General features: G+C 33.5%; 1 protein-coding gene across 5 annotated transcripts in view; it reads right to left on the reverse strand.

Moving 5' to 3' along the window:
• TSGA10 (testis specific 10) overlaps positions 1-20,867 on the reverse strand; it is a 100,294-nt gene that overhangs the window by 11,205 nt on the left and 68,222 nt on the right. For all 5 annotated transcript variants that reach the window (XM_076001021.1, XM_012787000.3, XM_076001020.1 and 2 more), the window contains 5 exons: positions 18,158-18,213; positions 16,859-17,027; positions 15,396-15,506; positions 11,453-11,638; positions 4,055-4,264 (listed from right to left, as the gene is read on the reverse strand). In XM_076001021.1, the coding sequence (XP_075857136.1) occupies positions 4,055-4,264; positions 11,453-11,638; positions 15,396-15,506; positions 16,859-17,027; positions 18,158-18,213 (732 nt within the window). The remainder of the gene's footprint in view (positions 1-4,054; positions 4,265-11,452; positions 11,639-15,395; positions 15,507-16,858; positions 17,028-18,157; positions 18,214-20,867) is intronic.

Here is a 20,867-nt window from a genome sequence, read left to right on the forward strand (position 1 = left end):
ACTGAATGCTTTCCCCCAAAATTGGAAAGAAGGCAGGATGTTCAATTTTACCACTGTTATTTGACATAGTGCTGAAGTAATAAATAGTGAAAAAAGGCCAGAAAAGGCATACAGATCAGAAAGAAAAAAAATAAAATTGTCCTTATTTTTATTTTCAGATAACATGGTTGTCTACAGAGAAAATATCAAGGAATCTGTAAAAAAACTCCTAGAACAAGAAGGTGAATTTGGCAAGGTTACAGGATACAAGATAAACATTTAAAAATCAATTGTAATTGCAATGAACACATTGATAGCAAAATTAAAACTAGAATACCAATTATAATAGTTCAAAATAAGAACTACTTCTTTCCATTTTGTAGATGAAAATCTAACAAAACATGTACAAAAATTGCATGCTAATAACTACACAAATCTAATAAAAGCAAAGAATATCTAAATGAGACATATCTTGTTCATGGATTGGAAGCCATGACATAGTAAACATGCACATTCTCCCCAAATTCATATATAGGTTTAATTCATTCCTATCAAAATCCGAGTTAGGTTTTTATATAGATATGAAAGGTTATTCTAAAATTTATATGGAAAGTCAAAGAGACTAGATTAGCTAAAACAATTTTGAAAAAGAATAATATAGACCTGAATTAAAGACTTACTATATAACTACAGTGATCAAGATTGCAGAAACTAACTTAAAATGGATCATAAAATGAAATGTGAAAATTTAAACTATAAAATATTTGTAATAAGACCTAGGAAAAATCTTTGAGATCTACAGCTATGACAATTCTTAGACATAAAACCAAAAGCAGAAACCATAAAAGGAAAATTGATAAATTAGACTTCATCAAAATTTAAAACTTTTTATCTGAGAAAGATCCTGTAAAGAGGATAAAAACCATAAGCTACATACATACTGAGAGAACATATTTGTAAACCACATATCTGATAAAGAACTAGTATCTAGAATATATAAAGATATCTCCATACTGAACATTTTAAAAAGTAATCAATCCAATGAGAACATAGACAAAAGACATAAAGTGGCAAATAACCACATAAGTAAAATTTCAACTTCAATAGCCATTAGGGAAACGCAAATTTAAAACCACCATGATATAACACTATATACATTTCAGAATGGCTAAATCAGGTGTCCTCAAACTACAGCCCGAGGGCCATATGTGGGTGTTTTTGCCCGTTTATTTTTTTACTTCAAAATAAGATATGTGCAGTGTGCACAGAATTTGTTCATAGTTTTTTTAAAACTATAGTCTGGCCCTCCAACGGTCTGAGGGACAGTGAACTGGCCCGCTGTTTAAAAAGTTTGAGGACCCCTGGGCTAAATTAAAAAATAGTGACACCACCAAATTCTAGCAAATATGTGGAGAAACTAGATCACTTATATAGTTGGTGGGAATGCAAAATGGTCCAGACGCTTGAGAAAACAATTTGGTACTTTCTTAAAAATTAATCATGCATCTAACATATGAATCCAAAATGGTACTCCCGGGCATCTACAGAGAAATGAAGATGAAAAACTTGTACACAAATGTTTATAGTCACTTTATTTGTAATACCCCCAAATTGGAATGATCCAGATGTTCTTCAATGGCTAAACAAACTGTGTTACACCAATAGCATGAATATGGTTCAGCAATAAAAACAAATGAACTATTTATACATAGAACAACCTGGATGAATCTCCAGAGAATTAAGCTGAGTGAAAAAAAGCCAATTCCAAAATGTTACATACTGTATTATTCCATTTTACATAATATTCATGAAATGATAAAATCATAGAAATGGAAAACAGACTAATGGTTGCCAGGGGTTACAGAGGGGTTGGGGATGGGAGGGAAGTAGATAGGGCTACAGAAAGGCAACATGAAGGATCTTGTGATGGAGATGTTCTGAATCTTGCCTGAATCAATGTCAATAGTCAATATATTAAAGTTCTACAGTATATATAGTTTGGCAAGATGTTACCATTGGACAAAACCAGGTAAAGAATACTCAGGTTCTCTCTATATTATTTCTTACAATAGTATGCAAATCTACCATTATCTCTAAATTAAATGCTTAATTTATTTAAAAAAAGGTATTTGAGTACTCCCTATATGCATGGTTAGCTGAAGAAATAAAAAAATACATAAGATGGTCCTTGCACTTGAGATTACAGCTAATTTAGGAGATAAAGACATAGATGTATAAAGTCCCAGATCAGTTGACAAAAAAAAAAAAAAAAAAGACATAGATGTAAATAATTAAATTCCAAAGCAAAAAAAGATTAATGTCGTGAGTATTTTACAGTACTACGGGAATAGGAAATAGGTTAAAAATTTGGAATAAACATCCTTAAGATATTTTAAAAATTAATATAAATCATTATCAAGATTTAGATATAGGCCAGAAGCGGTGGCTCACACCTGTAATCCTAGCACTCTGGCTGGCCAAGGTGGGTGGATCGCTCAAGGTCAGGGTTCAAAACCAGCCTGAGCAAGAGCGAGATCCCGTCTCTACTAAAAAATAGAAAGAAATTAATTGGTCAGCTAAAAATATATAGAAAAAAAAAATTAGCCAGGCATGGTGGTGCATGCCTATAGACCCAGCAACTCGGAAGGCTGAGGCAAGAGAATCACTTGAGCCCAGGAGTTTGAGGTTGCTGTGAGCTAGGCTGACACCATGGCACTCTAGCCCAGGCAAGAGTAAGACTTTGTCTCAAAAAAAAAAAAAAAAAAAAAAAAAGATTTAGATATAGTTTTGCTAAGGGTAATGAATTCAAAACTTTAAGAAGATTATTAGAATATACCCTACTTGATCACAGCATATTATTTTTATAAACTTTGATATGATATCTTCTGGTATTTCAGCTTTATAGTGTGTCAGTTGTTGCTATAGCGACATGTAGGCCTTTTCCAATTTGAAAACATCAAGTGAAAAAAAGTTGTTTAAAAGGATGTATTGAAAAAAATAAAAATAAAAGGATGTATTGTTTGAATTTGTACAATGAGCATCTATTCATGAATTACTTTCATCATTAAAAAGGTCTTGCTGAAATAAAAAATAATTTGAAGAAGAACCTGAGAATTCTGGCATCTACCACTTCATTAAAACATTAATAATGGATTCTTACAAACTAGACACATGATTTCTAAATGTGTAATCAAACAGTAGATAACAAACTATGAGGTTCAATAGGGTTTAGGAATAACAGAAATGTAAACATGACCAAAATTTGCTGATATTTCAATTATACTATGCAACTTCTGTACCATATCCCTTTAGCATCTGGGCTCTATCTTTCTCTCCAGAGTTATCCCAACCACTTCCTCCTGTGCCCGGTGCACTTATACAAATTATTTTACTAATCATTCAAGAATACATATACACCTCCATACAATTAATTGTCTATGCTGCTTTTTCCCCCTCTGAATGGGATGCCTTATCCCTTCCAAACTCAGTAGTACCTCCTCCTGAACTCCTCCCAGATGCCTCTTGGCTGAATAGGAATTTCCTCTATGAAACCTATAGTATTTCTTATTAGTATTACATTCACCCCAGATTATTTGTATGTCAACATGGGAAGGTCCTTGAGAGCAAGAGGCTGTATCTTGTGAACATTATATCTTCAGTGGCAAGCACAATGTCAGGCACAAAGTAGATACAATCAACTGAGTTAGAATCTAAAAGAAAACAGTCATTAGTAAATAACTGTAGCTTAAAATAATTATCATTAAGGTTAAAATTTAACTGAATAAATCTCAACCTCATGGCTCTTTGTTCACTGCTACGTGAATATGTTTTCCAATTCTTCTGAATAAAACTAAATGTAAGCTACATGGTCCAAGGAAGAGTTTCTGCTACGTTCTTGAATTATTTGGGACTCAGCAGTCATAAATTAACCTCTTGGAGTTTAAAAATAAAATACAAAGTTGAAAGACATGGCTTGATGCAATATTATATTAAAAAGAATTTATTTTTCTAAAATTGTACTAACTTTACAGTAGGAACAATTTTTTAAAGAAACTATAAAAAATGTATTACATACCATTTCTATTTCTTGATCTTTAGCAACCAGCTGTCGATTAAGAAGTTCTTTGCTTGAGTCAAGTTTAATACAGAGCTCCCTAGTGGAAGACAAATCTGCAAGGGCAGACACTTTTTCAAACTGAACCTTCTGAAGCTCCTCTTCCATCTTTACAACAGACTTGTGTAAGGTAGAAATCTGGGACTTATAAGACCTTTCTGCATTTAAGTGCTGCAAGGACAAGATTATTATTTCCATATATATGTGTGTGTGTATGTATATATATATATATATAGACATATTTTTTAAACTAGAAAAAAACTACAACATGGAAAATAAAGAGAGGCAAATTTAGACTATAAGAAGTTTTAGATGATATAGGTGGTAACAGTATGTATAGAACACCCTAGGAAAGATTAAATTCAGGTCTCAATTTTTTTTACATAAAATCCATGAGCAGGTGGCCAAGTGGTCATTATTTTTAATGTACTTAGGAAAAAAAAAACTATCCCACTTAAAGGTCTCCAGCTCCAGAGCTAGTTGAGATATATACATGTTTGATGTTTGGTCTATAGTTCTATCTATATTTGCCATAGTTTTAATTATTCTGTAATACAACTGTTACTGTTGTTGTTAAGACAAAATGTTAGCCACTGTTTCATTTATAACATCTATTTTCCAATTCTTGACTGGCATGTTGATATCAATCATAGTATCATAAAATGACGACTGGTAACTCTCTAACACTTACTAATACTTCTGAGGAAAAAAGGCATGGGCCAAGGATAAATTAAGCATAGATCCACATTATGGGAAATAAGAGCATATTTTTATACCAAAATATTAGATTCAAATTACATAAATGCTTTCAAATGTTCAAGATAATTCCACTTCCCCTCCCCTTTTTTTTTTGAGAAAAATGTCTTATGTAAGTGCACTGCCACCTACAGAGAAGTATTTGTTTGCTATCATGTGAAGATAACAGAACTGAGAGGCAAAGAAATTTATGTGCTTTTACAAGTGCTTTTATAAAACACTAAAAATTGCTCCTGGAATAAGTTATCTGGCCACAATTCACTCCTATCTTTCTCCTTTTATCCCTTCTTTCCTTCCTCACTCACTCTTCCTTACTCATTCTTCAAATCAACCTTTTATCCATCCATCCATCTATATATCCATGAACCCACCCCATATTTATTGAGTATATTTATGTTCCATTTACTGTGCCTAGACACATATTCAATGGTAAGTAAAACTGTATCTGTTCTCATGAAACTTCCAGACCACTGGAGGAGTCGCATATCATCAAATAATGATACAGATGAATGAATAAATACATATTCAGAAAATATTTCTGGAGATTTCTCATCTTTGCAACCTGGGGGAAAAAAAAGGAAAATATTTCTGGAGAAAAAGTATGTAACAAAGAAAACTGACCTAGACTGAGAAAGGGAAGTCAGGAAAGGCTTCCCTGAGTAAATGACACTTGAGCTGAGATCTGAATAGTGAATAAATATTAATTAAAGTATCTTGGAGAGAGAAGCTTCTCAAATTGAAGGAATGCTAAGTGCAAAGGTCATATGGAGGCAGAGAGAATGACATGCTCCAGGAACTGAGAGAAGGCCAGTGTGGCCAGAGCTGAGAGTACAAAGGGAAGTGTGTTAGGAGACACAGTTGAAAAGATGCACAAACTTAGAAGACAGGGCCTAGCAAGCCATGTTGAAATTTTGGTCTTTATCCTAGGTGCAATGAAAACCTACTGAAAGATCTTTAATAGAGAGGTGATATGATCAGGCTTGTTTTGAAATGATCATTCTTGATGTTTCAGGTTCTATGAATAGTAAAATGGTTGATTAAGAGGAAAACCCTCTGGATAAAATAAAACAAAAATATGTATTTTTTTGCAATTCATAACTGAGCTTACAAGAAAGAAAGAGAAATTCTCACTGACAAGAACAGAGGAAATAAAGCCAAAGTAGGACAGAAATGAATAGGCCCAACGCTAAGTTAAGGGTAGAAAGGCCCAGTAACAGTGAATGGCTTATGTTTCAACATTCAAGCAAGGATAGGAGACACAAATTTAGGACCAAAGGAAAGTTAGACTGAGACTGCTACATACTCTGGGATCCTTGAAGGTGGTACACTAAATGAAAGGAGAGTCCAGGAAAAAAAATCCACTCAACCTCACAGAAAGACTACAAAAATTTATCTTGACTCAGTCTCTGGACAGGTAAAAAATTTCTTCCATGAGAAACTGAAACCTTAGGTCCAACTTCACTCAATTTTGAAGTCTGACTTTATACTATATCCCAAATTCTAAACATTAACATAAAGTTTGTCCTATGCCAATGATAACCCAGAGTCACTTTGTAGAAGCAAACCCATCCTCCTGGAAGTACATTACCACACTTACGCCACACAACATTCCATGAGAGAGAAAATGTCTTGCTTAAAAGGAGCTTACAATCAAACACAGGAGGACATAATTCACCATGACTGAGAGTCCAAGCAACATGGTAGGACCAGATTTCTAGAACTTCAAATTCCTGAACAAAATATTTTAGAAGGCATGGAAAAGTGTACTTAAAAGTATTAAAGACATTAAAGAAGAAATTTTTTTAAAAAAAGAATAAGATGTGGAAAAAAAGATTTGAAAAGGAATCAAAATTTCTGGAAAGAAAAGTAGTAGCTGACACAAAAAAGTTAATAAATGCATCAAAGAACAGACTGGTACAAATGAAGAGGGAAAAACAAACTACAAGACAGGTTACAGCATATAAACATAAATATAAATATATGGAAACTGTGATAAAAAGGATTAATAAACATGGCGACTAAAAGAAGATCTAAAAAGCATAAGAATTGAGGGAGATAGCATAGTGAATTTGGAAGCAGTGATATTCAAAAAACTAACATGAGGCCGGGCACGGTGGCTCACGCCTGTAATCCTAGCACTCTGGGAGGCTGAGATGGGCAGATTGCTCGAGATCAGGAGTTCAAAAACCAGCCTGAGCAAGAGTGAGACCCCGTCTCTACTATAAATAGAAAGAAATTAATTGGCCACCTAATATATATAGAAAAAACTAGCTGGGCATGGCGGCGCATGCCTGTAGTCCCAGCTACTCAGGAGGCTGAGGCAGCAGGATTGCTTGAGCCCAGGAGTGTGAGGTTGCTGTGAGCTAGGCTGATGCCATGGCACTCACTCTAGCCTGGGCAACAAAGTGAGACTCTGTCTCAAAAAAAAAAAAAAAAAAAAAAAAAAAAACCAACATGAGTTCTAATTTTCCAGAACTAATAAAAGGCATGAATACTCTGAAAAGGAACAACAAAACCAAAGCCAAAAAAAAAAAAAAAAAAATCCATATCTAGACATAACAATGAAGTTAAAAATAGTGAGAAAGGACCTTAATACACAATGCAATACTATTTAGCCATAAAAACTAATGAAATCACGGCTTTTGCAGCAACATGGATGGAACTAGAGGCCATTATCTTAAGTGAAATAACTCAGACACAGAAAGACACAAATACTGCATGTTCTCACTTATAAATGGGAGCTAAGTAATATGTACGCATGGACATAGAGGATGGAAAGATGGACAATGGAGACTCGGAAGGGTGGCTGGCAGGAACGTGGTAGATGATGAAAAATTACTTAAAGTATACAATGTATATTATTCAGGTGCTAGATATCCTAAAAGCCCTGACTTCACCACTAGGCAATGTATACATGTAACACAATTACACTTGCCCCCATAAATTTATAACAATAAAAAACAAAGAGTAACAACTAGAAAGAAAACAAATTTCTCAATCAAAATACAACAAAAGTTATTTTTAAAGTCACCAAGGGAAAATAGCTCTCAATATAGAATTATATACTCTCAGCAAAACTAATTCTCAAGACTGAGGGTAAAATAAGTTATTTTCAGAGAGATTGAGAAAATTAACTCACAGATCTTTGCTGAAATAAAGTACTATAGTTTCAAAAAAGGGACTTGAACTTAGAAAGAAGGAATAGAATGCAAGAAGCAAGGATAAGCAAAGATTTTGTGAATATATGGGTAGATACAAACAAGCACTGACTGAGAAAACAATAATAATAACTTATTTGGAGGGATATAAAAAAAACAAGGTCGAACTAAAATAGTACACAACAATATCCTGAAAGATTGAGGAGGTGTGTGTGTGAGAGAGAGAGAACATGTGCAAGTGAGTGTGCAAACTAATGACCAGGCTGTTGTACTCATTATTCAAATATTCTCAGGTCCATGTACTGTTTAGGAAGAGGACTGGTGATATTAACAGCAGACTTTGTTAAATATGTATATTATAATTTTAACTTCCAAAAGAATAGAAAAGAATGTATAACTTCCAAACCAGTGAGCAATAGGGTAGGAAGTGTGTAAAAATAAACACGTAAGACAAAAAAGTAAAAAGAGAAAAACAGTCATGATAAACAGAAAGCATAAAATAGATAATAATATACCTAAGTGTACCAGTAAATACAAATTAAAATGGATTAATCTTATGAGTTAATAGAAAAATATTCTCAGATGAGATTTTCTTAAAAATCAAGCTATATGATGTTTATTAAAGATGAACAGCTGAAAGTGAAATGATCAAAAAAAGATACACCATATTTCTGTTTCTAGCCCCAACAGAGTACCTGGGACTGAATGTATCCTTCCATTGTAAACAACTAGAAAGCTGGTTAAATAAATAAAAAGAACAAGAAACAATCACTTCCAGACATTGGACAACAGGTAGGTATGAAGGAAAATAAACAAGTCCTATGAGCAACCCAGCTTTCTGTCTGCAGACACTTTCTAGACTGCAGTTCAGGGAAGAAAATTCCAGTCAAATTATAGTGGGTTTGCTGAGTTGAGGAAACAAATAAGATTCTGAAATTTGTGGGGCAGAGTTCCAGAAATGAGGGGTCTACATAAAAAGAGATCTCTAGAAATTTGCCTAGGGGTCTCCGTGAATGTGTTGCTGAATGCTAACTAAACCATGAATGTATACAGCAAAACTCCAGGAGGCTGGGCAAAGAACAACCAGGTGGCCCTAAAATAAACAATCCTATAGTTGATACACGGTTAAGGAGACATCAGAGTTTGAAGCTGCCAAAGTGGAAAGTCCTTAATGAACAACCTTGAGCTGAGCATTTAATAGAGACCCTAGAAGGGTCACAGTCTTTCCTACAGAAAAGACTACTTTAAACATGCTCTATCAAAGCTTAAAAACAATCTTGAAAGGATCAGTTGATCTGCAAGTCAGAACTCAAACACTCTTTATAAAAAGATGGCAAAGTCTAGCATTCAGCAAAGTAAAATTCACAATGTCCAATGTCCAGTTTTAAAAAATACCAGACATGTAAAGATGCAGGAAAATGTGACCCAAGATCGCAATAAAAATCAGTCAATGTAAACAGATACAAAATTGACAGAGATAATGGTATTAGATAAGGGCTTTAAAACAGCTACTCTTGAGATAAGAGGGAGTGTTAAGAGGGTCCAAATTCCCTTGTTTCCAAAAACAAAGTAGACTTACATTTCAGTGAAGAAAAAATGATAGTTTATCCATAAAAATAAAAGTTATATCTGTACTTTAAGCTAAAAAAAAGAAATCAATCTCAAGTGGATTAACACATTGCCACACTAGGAAAAAAAATTTTCCTTGAAGCCATGGTGTTTTATTACAAAAATATAACAAAAACTTTGAAAACAAAATGATTCTTTCTAATTTAATGAAAAATTTATTTTTTATCGTTTTCTATGTGTAAGTTACATGTAATTACGTTGTCAATATTAATTGTAACAATAAGAACATCAACAAGAGTTTCACAAACCAACTGTAGGATTTTGCCCAGGGGGCCACCCTTCACTAACATATACACATAGCATGACAGCATGAGTTGCCTGCACACTACACAGCTCCCAAGGTAAAGAGATGTGAGTTACATATGCTTCACAAAGCCCCAGGCTCAAAACTAGCATGAGTTAAACACAACTCACATGGCACTTAATATGTTAAAGACCTAACTGTAAAGGGCAAAATTTCCATGTACTTTCAGACTTTCAGAAGAACTTTTAAATGAAAATGTAAGAAAATCTCTTTCTGGCCTTGGGATAGCACAGGATTTCTTAAAGAAGACATAAAAGCATGGACCATATAGAAAAAGATTGATAATAATTGTGAGTGTATCAGAATTTAACATGTCCATGTTGCAAGTAAAGTGAAAAGACAAGCCACAGATAAAGATAACTGTAATATCTTTAAAAGGATTATTATCAAGAATATACAGAAATTCCTTTAAATCAATATGAAAAAGATAAACTATCCACTAGAAAATGGACAAAGTTTATGAAAAATTCATTCAAGAGAAATTCAAGAAAAAATTCATAGAATAGGGAATACTATTAATAAATGGCTAAAAATCATGAAAAGATCTCAATTTCACTTGTAATGAAGGAAGCACAAAATAAAAATTATGGAAAAATGTAAAAGTATGATAACATCAAGTATTGATTAGTATTTGAGAAAATAACTCATGATTTCTAGTGGGAAAATGGTAGTTTAGAGAGCAATTTCACAATACTTAGGAGAGTTGACCTTGCACATATCTTAGATCTAGTTATTCATTTCCATGCATAAACCTAGGGAGACGTATGAACAAGAAGAAATGTAAAAGGTTTGTTGCAGTGTTTTATTACACAAAAAATGAAAAAACTTAAATTTCATTCAATATGGGAATGAATTTTAAAAGAAAATATTTATACAATGAATACATACAACTATTTGTAGTATACTACGTATATTAAAATAAATTTCCGAATTATAATATTGAGCAAAAAGGGCAAGTTGCAAATAGGTATCTCCAGTAAGATTGTTATCACAAATAAAAACTTTAAAAATACAAAACAATGTTATACATCATTTGTGGGTGATAAATATGTATAAAAGACATAAATCCATGTAAAGGAATTAGACCTACTGACATGAAAGTTATATACACCAACAATTTGAGAGAGGAGGGGAAAGTATGAGGAGTGTTTTTTTTTCTTTCAACAGAGACATTTGAAGCAAATGTGACAAAATTTTATTAGCATCCTTACATCTGGGAGGTTGGGATATATTTGTCTGATATATTACCTTTTTTGAAACATATTTCTATGTTTGAAATAGTTCCTAATTTTAACAAATGCAAATGATTGTTCTGGTTGCAGGGTAAATAAAAAATTAGAGGAGAACCCAAGGGAGAATGGCTAGCATGCTACAATTTATAGCATGTTTAAATAACTTAAGTACTAGTTTGTATAATTTTAATTATATAAAATATATTAATTTTTGGAAAGCCAAACAAAACTCTTTAAATAGTATGTAGGACGTACTATAAGCATACTTTCCCAAACTTACTTGCTCAACCTCTCTGTTGAGGGCATCTACTTTTTCTTTTAATCTGTTACCCTCTGCCTCAGCAGTGATAAGTTCCAATTTGAGGGTATTGTTTTCTGCCTCTAATTGACGGGCCTTATTTTCCCAGTTTTCAGCATCTTCATTGGCTTTTCGGAGTTGATCCATCATTTGCCGGTTCTCAGATTCCTGAAAAGCAAATCTTAGCTATTACTTTAAAATGTTCAACATATGATACAAATTAAATATTATTTTCCAGGTCACTGGGAATTCACTTGTCATAAGGAGTATTTGTTATATAACCTTGAGGAAACCTATCTATATTCTTAGTTTACAAAACTGATCATCCTATAATTAACAAAAGGTAGTGAGATCAGGATCTGCCCTAGCTCCTGAGTCACACCTACCCCACTGGTAAACTTGTTCAAACAAAATCCTCCATTGCCTTCTTTTCCCATATATTTGTTACAGATTACTTGCTGCTCTGGTTTCTGAGCCTCTGACCTCTTGTATCTGTGTATTCCCTTGTTCCTGACCCAACTTACTGGCTGGTACTGACTGTAAACCTTTTCCGCTGTCATAGCCTAAGTGTCAACGTCCGATAATTCTCTTGGTTTGGCATATTTCCTGTCTGGTTCCTGCCTATCATTCATAGTCCCAGTCTTAATTTTCCTAAACATGAGTTGTTCTAAGATTCACTTTTACTTGATAGTCTAGTAACTTACTTGAAATTTCTCATAAGTAAAATATCAAACCCATGCCAATAAACACTAGCCATAAATATGCATTCATGTGTAAATTGGCATATAGTATAAATCAGATTTTTTAAACCTTCAAAATTCTATCGTGAGCAGATTGACTGAAGTAGGATCTTATTTCTAGAGAGAAAAAATATCAGCTTCACAAATAATATACTATACTAATTAATCATGATTAGGCTATTTTAAAAAATACATTTTATAATTATGGTTTGGCAAACTAGTTCTAAAAAATCAGTTATAATCTCAGCAATTAATTTTTAAAAGGCACTAGATCGCTTTCTTTCCTACTTGTTAATAAATAGTGCACTTCCCTATCAGAAAGCCTGGTTAAATACAATGACTAAATAGCAAACAATAATGTCACTCCTTATAAGCCTTTCAAATCAGATTCTTGTTCTAACAATTATGACTTAAGACTCGTTGAAATTCAGCTAATATCGCCACCTTGTGGCCTCTAATAAGAAAAAAATCTTTGCTAAGTCTGTTAATCAATATGCTAAACTACTTTATTAGCTTTCAAGATTGAGATATTCCAAATGTACCAGTAGGAACTTGATGTGTGTTTTCCATGATTGCACTAAAAATAATAGTTTTTTACAGAGCATGTACTTGGGAGGTACATGGTATAATATACATAACAAAATTTTACCTACTTCAATCTTTATCTTCTTTAACTTTCTGTAGTACTTATTTCCTATGTCAATCACTTAAAACTGCCTTACAGCTTGATGTTGTTAGGTGCAAATGTACCGTCTCCCTGATAATACCGTGTATTTCTCGAATATAGGCACCAATTTTTAAATATTAAATTTAATTTTCTGGCCGGGCGCGGTGGCTCACACCTGTAATCCTAGCACTCTGGGAGGCTGAGACGGGAGGATTGCTCGAGGTCAGGAGTTTGAAACCAGTCTGAGCAAGAGCGAGACCCCGTCTCTACTATAAATAGAAAGAAATTAATTGGCCAACTAATATATATAGGAAAAAATTAGTCGGGCATGGTGGTGCATGCCTGTAGTCCCAGCTACTCGGGAGGCTGAGGTAGGAGGATTGCTTGAGCCCAGGAGTTTGAGGTTGCTGTGAGCTAGGGACGCCATGGCACTCACTATAGCCTGTGCAACAAAGCGAGACTCTGTCTCAAAAAAAAAAAAATTTAATTTTCTGAGCAGGTAATACATGGTTCAAAGTGAAAAAGGATTGCCATAAAATGTCTCTCCTGTCTTCCTCCTCAGTGGCCCTCCCTCTTGGTAACAAGAAACCTATTTTACCCTTTTTTGTAACATTTCCTCTGCAGAGGTCAGAGCAAAGTGGGGCGTGAGACAGGCAACATTATAAAGAAAGCGAAAGTGTTCTTTTATATTTCTCCATTCCCTGATTTCAGCATCTCTTCACCTCTTTATGGTGCCTTGCCATCCTGCACTCAGCTCCTACCAACCACCCACTGAAACACTCCACCTGCTTCAGCTGGGATCCTTTGTATTTCCTGCCTGAATTATGAATACGACTTCTCCTAATTGCTCTCCTCCTTTCTGATTTTGTTCCCATCTGATTTATTCTTCTTGACATCTCCAGAATAATCTTCCTAAAAGGCAACTATCAAATAACTTCCATGCTTTAGTTCTAACAAAAGCATCCTGAAAATAGGATTCAAAGATGGTCCTTATCACCCACCTATATACTCTACTCTAGCTACAGGGCCTACTTTTTCCCTTTACACCTCTGCTCATGTTGTTCCTCCTGCCTGAAGAACCATTCTGTTTCCTCTCAGGTTTTCATCTCTGGCACCCAGCATCCTGACACACTGCACGATGAATGAATGAAGTGCTCCACACTTCTTAATGGCCTCTCCCTACCAAAATGGTTCATTTTCTCGGGGGGTGCCTAGATCCAGTGTTGTGAAAGGCAATCTCATAAACAAACTCACACTAGGATGCTAAAAGCTGAGAGGAGCTTAAAAGTATAATTCTGGAATCTGAAAGCTCTAATCTCTAATGGTAGAATTTCAGGTCTATGTCATTCACTTAAAACTGCCTTACAGCTGGGCAATAAGGAAGGGAGATAAAGTAAAGTGTTTAACATTGGCTGAGAGCTTACTCCATTAAATAGTGCTCTGGATATTCATTTACTTATTTCTGCCCTATTCCAGAACAGATTCAGATGGCTTACTGTGCTAAGTGTTTTAAATACTTTAAATACTAAGTGTTTTATCTCATCTACTTAAGTGTTCTTCCCAGTTACAGATGGGAAACAGAGACTCGGAGAGGTTGAGTAGCCTGCATAAGTCCATTAATGAGAAGAGGAGCCAGAATCTGATTCCAAAGCTTCTGTCCATTTATGGCATTACATTGTTGGTACCTTAAACTCAAGAAGTGTAGAAAATCACCTGCCTTGCTGCCTGAAAGCAAGTATTGCAATTTAGGAGTCCTTAGAATCTCTTCTCTTTCAATGCCCTGAACAGTCCTATGCACACTATAAATGTATGTTCAAGATATGTTTGTGGACTGATATTAAATGACATGTTAAATAAAATAAACAATTGGGGGGAGAGTTTCCATTAATGGTTTGAGTGGTATGTAGGTAACACCACACACATTATAATAATCCACCTACACTATTTTAGATAGTTTACCTAATGGATATATCTAACATCTTTGGTCAAGCTGTCTGTTTATTCCAGGGTTGCCACACATGTATCCACATGTATTTGGAATCATCTGATGTCACATACGTGCACTTGGTCAAATGTTGCTAACAGAGAAGTGCAGAAGAGAGCCATCTGCATGCTGGTCCTAAGAAACAGATGGCCTCATAACAGGGCAATTAGTTCTGATCTGCACAATCAGGTTGAGCCTCTTTTGCCAGAGGTTTGTAATTGAAAACTCCATCATTTTCAAATATAACTGAGGCCAAAGTGATTCTGGCCCTTTGTTCTTCATCCAGTTAGGAAGATTATTCTGATCTAAAGAGTGGCTGAGTAGCAAACTAACAGGAGCATAATCTTGAGCCATCTTTCTTAAAATTCAGGGACATTCTAAATATATAGTTAATCCACCAGTGTCAAAACTAAAATATGCTATGTATTAAAGAAAGACTTGATTCACCTGACCCTATGAGTGTAATCAATTACTAAATTAAGTCTAGTGAAAACTGTAGGTATCATGAGCAAAGAGAAAATAACATATACATACTTCAGACTTTAATATATTCTTCAGTTTGTTAACCTCCAAATTAGTATCTTGGACTTTCTGTTTTATGTCATTAAGTTCATTATGAGTGTCATTCAATTTTTTTGACAGTGCCTATGAAAATAAGGTAGATTTGATTACAAAAAATAAAAAATCCTATATCTCAAAAACATGATAAATGTTTAAATATTTACAACAAATAGATAAAATTAATATACCTAATGCATAAAAATCATATAAAAACAGAAAATACAGAGCCCAACAGCGAATGGGAAAAGGACCCAAACAATTCACAAAATGGATGCATCGGTAGATAATGCTTGAAAAAATTAAACTATACTAGTAATCAAAGACATTTCTAGTTTTTCATAAATATAAGTTATATCCACCTTTAGTCTATTTGCTCTAGCTGTAAACAGAGTACACAAGAATAGAATATAAATTTACATCTTTTGGTCTTTATTGCCATTCATTAATTTTTTAAACAAAGTTTTATTTTAGAATAATTTTAGATTTACAGAAAAGTTGTGAAAATAGTACAGAGAGCACCCATATACCTCACACTCACTTTCCTCTATTATTAACATTTTGTATTAAAATGGTACATTTGTTACAATTAATGAAACAATATTAACACATTATCTAAAGTCTATATTTTATTCCGATTTCCTTCATTTTAATATAATGACCTTTTTCTCTTCCAGGATTATGAAAAATTATTTATGACATTAACTTTTGAACAAAGTACTTTAATGTCATAAATAACTTTTTATAATTAAAAGAGTTGCATCTTTATAGCTGTTTATATAAACTAAAAATATTTAACAGTTAAAGAATGCTGACTTGCATGATGCAAACTAAACACATTGAAAGTCATAACAAAGTGGGGGAAATCATTTGGACTGAAGAATTCTGAGGAGGGAAGGAGTTTCCAAATACAATTTTTTAATGTTTAAGTTAAAATAATGTTATTGGAAATGAGAACAGTATATCAGACTGAAATATATGGCCTCAGAGAAAGAGTATTTATAAATAGGAGTTTTCCTAAAAAGAATCACAGAGCTAAAGCAGACCAAAGAATGTGACAGAGTCCATACATTCATACTTAAACAGAATAATACAGTCTATCAAATAAATCTCCCCCTTTTCTTTAAAGTTTCTGGAGGTTTTTATCCTCATTTATTAATTATTCAAATATTATTCAAATATTTATCCTGTAATTAGGAAGTATTTTCTAAGGTTTAATACAAATCCATTAGATCCCTGTTCTGTCTTTTAATATTTAACACTTTATGTTTGAGAATTTTATTTAGAAGTTATGAGGCATATTCTGTTCTAAAGGTAAAAAAAAAAAAAAAAATGGCTAGTTCCAGTGTTTGAGCTTTTCTACAAAATGAATGAGGGCTGTCCCTCAGAAGAAATATACTTTTTTTCCCCTGGAGAAAAGATTCTAGAAACAAGTATACCTGGTTTTCTTGTTTAGCTTTAGCAAACTGTTCTTGGAGATTATCATTATCATGAGCCAAGATATCTCTTTCCCTGGCAATTTGAGCCAGCTCATCATTTGTTTCATCCAATTGCCGACGCATTCTGGAAATGTCTTGTTCACACATAATTAGGGCTTCCGTAGACTGTCTATTCCAAAAATCAAACAGTACATAAGAAGAGACATTTTACTGAAACAATAACAAATTCTCAGAAGACAGGAGATGGACAATTAGTATGAAAACATTTGAAGAGATGTTAAACATATTTAAATTTATAGGAATAAATACTGCGAGACAGTGTATTAGAGTTTCTCTATGTTGCCATCATTTCACCATGGAAAAGATACTAACTATGTGTAACAGTCAATGATACACTAAGTATTTTAAAACTTCTGACACTCAGGTATTAGGAAGGCCTTCATTCTACATATTGCTGCTATGGCATAGTCTCCTACTGATGATTCTCCTTCCTTTGCCCTCTTAAAAATTAAGGTTTTTCAGGGCTCAAAGCATAGCCTCCTGATTCTTCTCATTGTAGCCTTTCCCTCAGACAAATTCTACTCATATCCACAGCTCCCAACCCCATCTATCCCAGATGACTCCAAAATAATTATCTCCAGCCTTAGCCCCTCTATTATACTCCAGACTCATATTTAACTGCTTCCTAGACATGTCTACATTAAGGTCTCAAAGGTTCATCAAATAGAGTAGTAAAATTATCTTTCTCCTCTTATTTTCGTCATGTTCAATATTCATCCCTGGCCAGAAACCTGGCATTTTCCTAGTCTCTCTCCCTTATAAGCACCTTGTTCCTTCTGTCCCGCAACCCCTAAACTCCAATTTACCACGACTTTTTGTGTCTGGGTAATCTTTCTAAGGTTAAAATCTCCTCAGAATTAATTATTTCTTATTGCCCAAAATATAAAATTCATTTTTCTACAACACAGGCCTCTTCCTGCCTGTTTAGCCTCTCTCCTCCCTTCACTTCTCCTCTTACACTCTGGATTCCAATAACACACACCTACTTGTAGGTCAAGAGGCTTTTGAACATGATCTGAAGTTCTTTGCTAATATTATTTCTACTTTGAATACCCTTCCCTTTATTTGGCAAACACCATCCCATCTTTTACTTCCCTAGACAGACTTAGGCCTCCTTTAAACATTAGAGAGTTGTCACCTTATATTATAACACTATGCCTTGTTTATTACTATCTTTGTACCTAACAGAGTACTTTGTCCCCCATAAATGCTCAAATATTTGCTGAATGAATGATTTACCTTGATGCCTGTTCCATCTCAGCAATAATATTCTTCATGCCTGAAATGGTCTTTTCCTTGAAAAGTAATATAAGTATTAAATAAAAAATTATCTTAAACTGATATTTTTGTTAAAACTCAATGAAAATTTTTATTATAATTAAACAAAAAGAAAATTTCCTCTCCCCTTTAGATTTACATTTGGTTTTAAACATTTATATCCTATTCTTCTTTTCCACACTTCAAAGCCTAGTATATCAATGTGAGTATTTGCACTGGGTAAGAGCAATAAATTATGTTCATTAAAGTAAGGGCTACACTTAGGTGTATTGATATGAGATCAATATATCAAATACTTTGTTAAAAGATATTCTGTGCAGTTACCCAGTAACACAAGAACCCCATAACCATCCTGTTTTTAGAGGCAAACCAATGGTTTAGCACTGGAGTGTTATACTGGGAACAGAACTGATTCACTTCCTCACATTCTTCATGTTGTAAAACCCAGGGAAGTCAATAATGTATAAGTAAATTTAGTTCTTGAGAATAACTTTTGGTATATTATTTAAATTAGTCAGCAACAGCATCTTCAAAAAGCTGCTCCAATGGAACTACTTATAAAAGTATACTATTAATATTTAGGTGTGAGCTAATAAGAAGGTAAGCATTAGGCTTAGAGCAAAGGTATAAACAAAAACTATTTATAGTCTCCCTTTTCAAAGGTGTGACAAGGGAGTCAAATTAGTGGAGTCAGTCAAAGCTGAAATAGGTTTGAATATCCTAATGCCTCAATACCATTTCCACACCTCCTTTTAAAACTTTGAGCTTGAACTAATCTAACTATAAACAGATACTTAGAGTTAACGTTAGCCCTAAAAAAGTAGGAAAATTATTATTTCACTAATAATTATAGTTCACCTTGCCTTTTAGATTGTCAAATTCTTAGTAATCAAATAAAAGAAAAATCAAACCTATATTTTTCAACCAGTTCTGTTCCTGTTTCTTTAGAGCGATAGTTTTGCACATGGGTGTGTGTGTGTGTGTGTGTACATTGTCTTTCTGTATTCATGTCCTTCTCTCCAGGATATTTTTAGCTCCAGTTTCCCATTCTGCTTTCTGATAGAATGGCACAGACTCCACATCTGACAGTGATGGATATTGGAGGAGTGTTAAGATATCCATTAGCAAAAACAGTTAAACTCCTTTAAGAAGGTCAAGCCAATGAAAGAAAAATTCAAACAAAAAATACTGCTTAAAGTATAATATTTACACATTTTTGAAATCTAATACATTTCTAAAGAAATTCTGAAAAACTAATTGAACTAGTGCTTCTGAAAGTCATTACTTTGTTAAGCTTGAAGTAAGTTTTAGAAGCCTACAAAGGACTTTCCTTTATCAGTAGAAGTTCACCTTGAAAGTAAGATTCTCTAGGAACATTGTAAAGTATCCAGGGCAACAAAATTATGGAGTTGAATCCAATAATATATCTTCTTAGCCTGTTTTTCTCTTAATATGAACCTAATACCTCCATTTCTCAAGTGTACTATCATTCTTTGTACAACCTCAATATGTTGTACAATACATTCCTTGTAAAAGTTCAATGTTTAATAATTTTATTAATTAATAAATATTTTAATATTTTTGTATAGGTTCATACGTTGTCCAGTCAGGAGTATAGACTCACTTTAATCCAGTCTGGACAGGATGGTCAAAGTGTATTTACAAAAAAGAAAAAACTAAAACTTGACATAAATAATTATTTTCTTACTCAAAAATCTATGAACTTGCTATTGAGTTTTCTAACTTTAATTGGTAGCAAGTAGTAGAACATCTTTTCGAACCATAAACACTAGAAAAATTTCACCTTATTCCTATAATGCAGACTTTTCCATATTAATTTATTTCTGTAATATCCATATAACAGTACCACTTTTTGCTGAAAGGCCTTTGTTAGTTCAACTCTGAATTATCATTGTAGAGAACATTTCCTCTCTTGACTACTCAACACTGTCTCAGTTATTAGTATTTTCCCTTCAGAGGATAAATATGTTTACTGTCATAAAATCTTATACAACATTCTTAATTTTAAAACAGACTTGTATCTCAGTATTACTTGTGCAGAAAAGATAATGTCGGTACAGTTAGCAGAATGGAAGAAATATGAAATATTACATATAGCAGAAGAAAATGAGATTTAGAAAGGTGAAGAATTTTGTTTCTAAATGTTAGTGTTTTAAAAAGTAATCATGCTTAACTATTCAAAAAATGTTTTGAATATAATGAGAAGCAAAATTCTACCTAAAAAAAAAATCATAACATTTCAAAACTACTGAGTCAGGCTTTTCCACACGTCAACAAGTACTTATTATTTTATGCCCTTTCCTGACTTCAGTTATGCTCATGATTCCCAAAACTATTAACTTCAATATTTTTCTCCAAACCTAAAAATCCAAAAGCCTGTTAATATTTCACCTATGTGCACCCAAAACAATTCAAACTCAGCATGTCAATAATCTTCCTTTCTAAGTCTGTTCTATTTCTTGTGTTTCCTACTTCAAACATTAGGAATATAAATGTGGCTCCTAAGACAGAAAGCACATCTTGTGAATTTTACTTCCTTAATAGGTCTATTTCTCTCACTGATGCTGCCACTATCTTAGTATAGGTCTCATCACTATTCTCTTAACTAGTGTTCCTGTCACTATTTTCACTTCCCTATAATCCATCTTTT

The sequence above is a fragment of the Microcebus murinus genome, chromosome 3 (genome assembly GCF_040939455.1).
Source record: "Microcebus murinus isolate Inina chromosome 3, M.murinus_Inina_mat1.0, whole genome shotgun sequence".
NCBI classification, from domain to species: Eukaryota; Metazoa; Chordata; class Mammalia; order Primates; family Cheirogaleidae; genus Microcebus; species Microcebus murinus.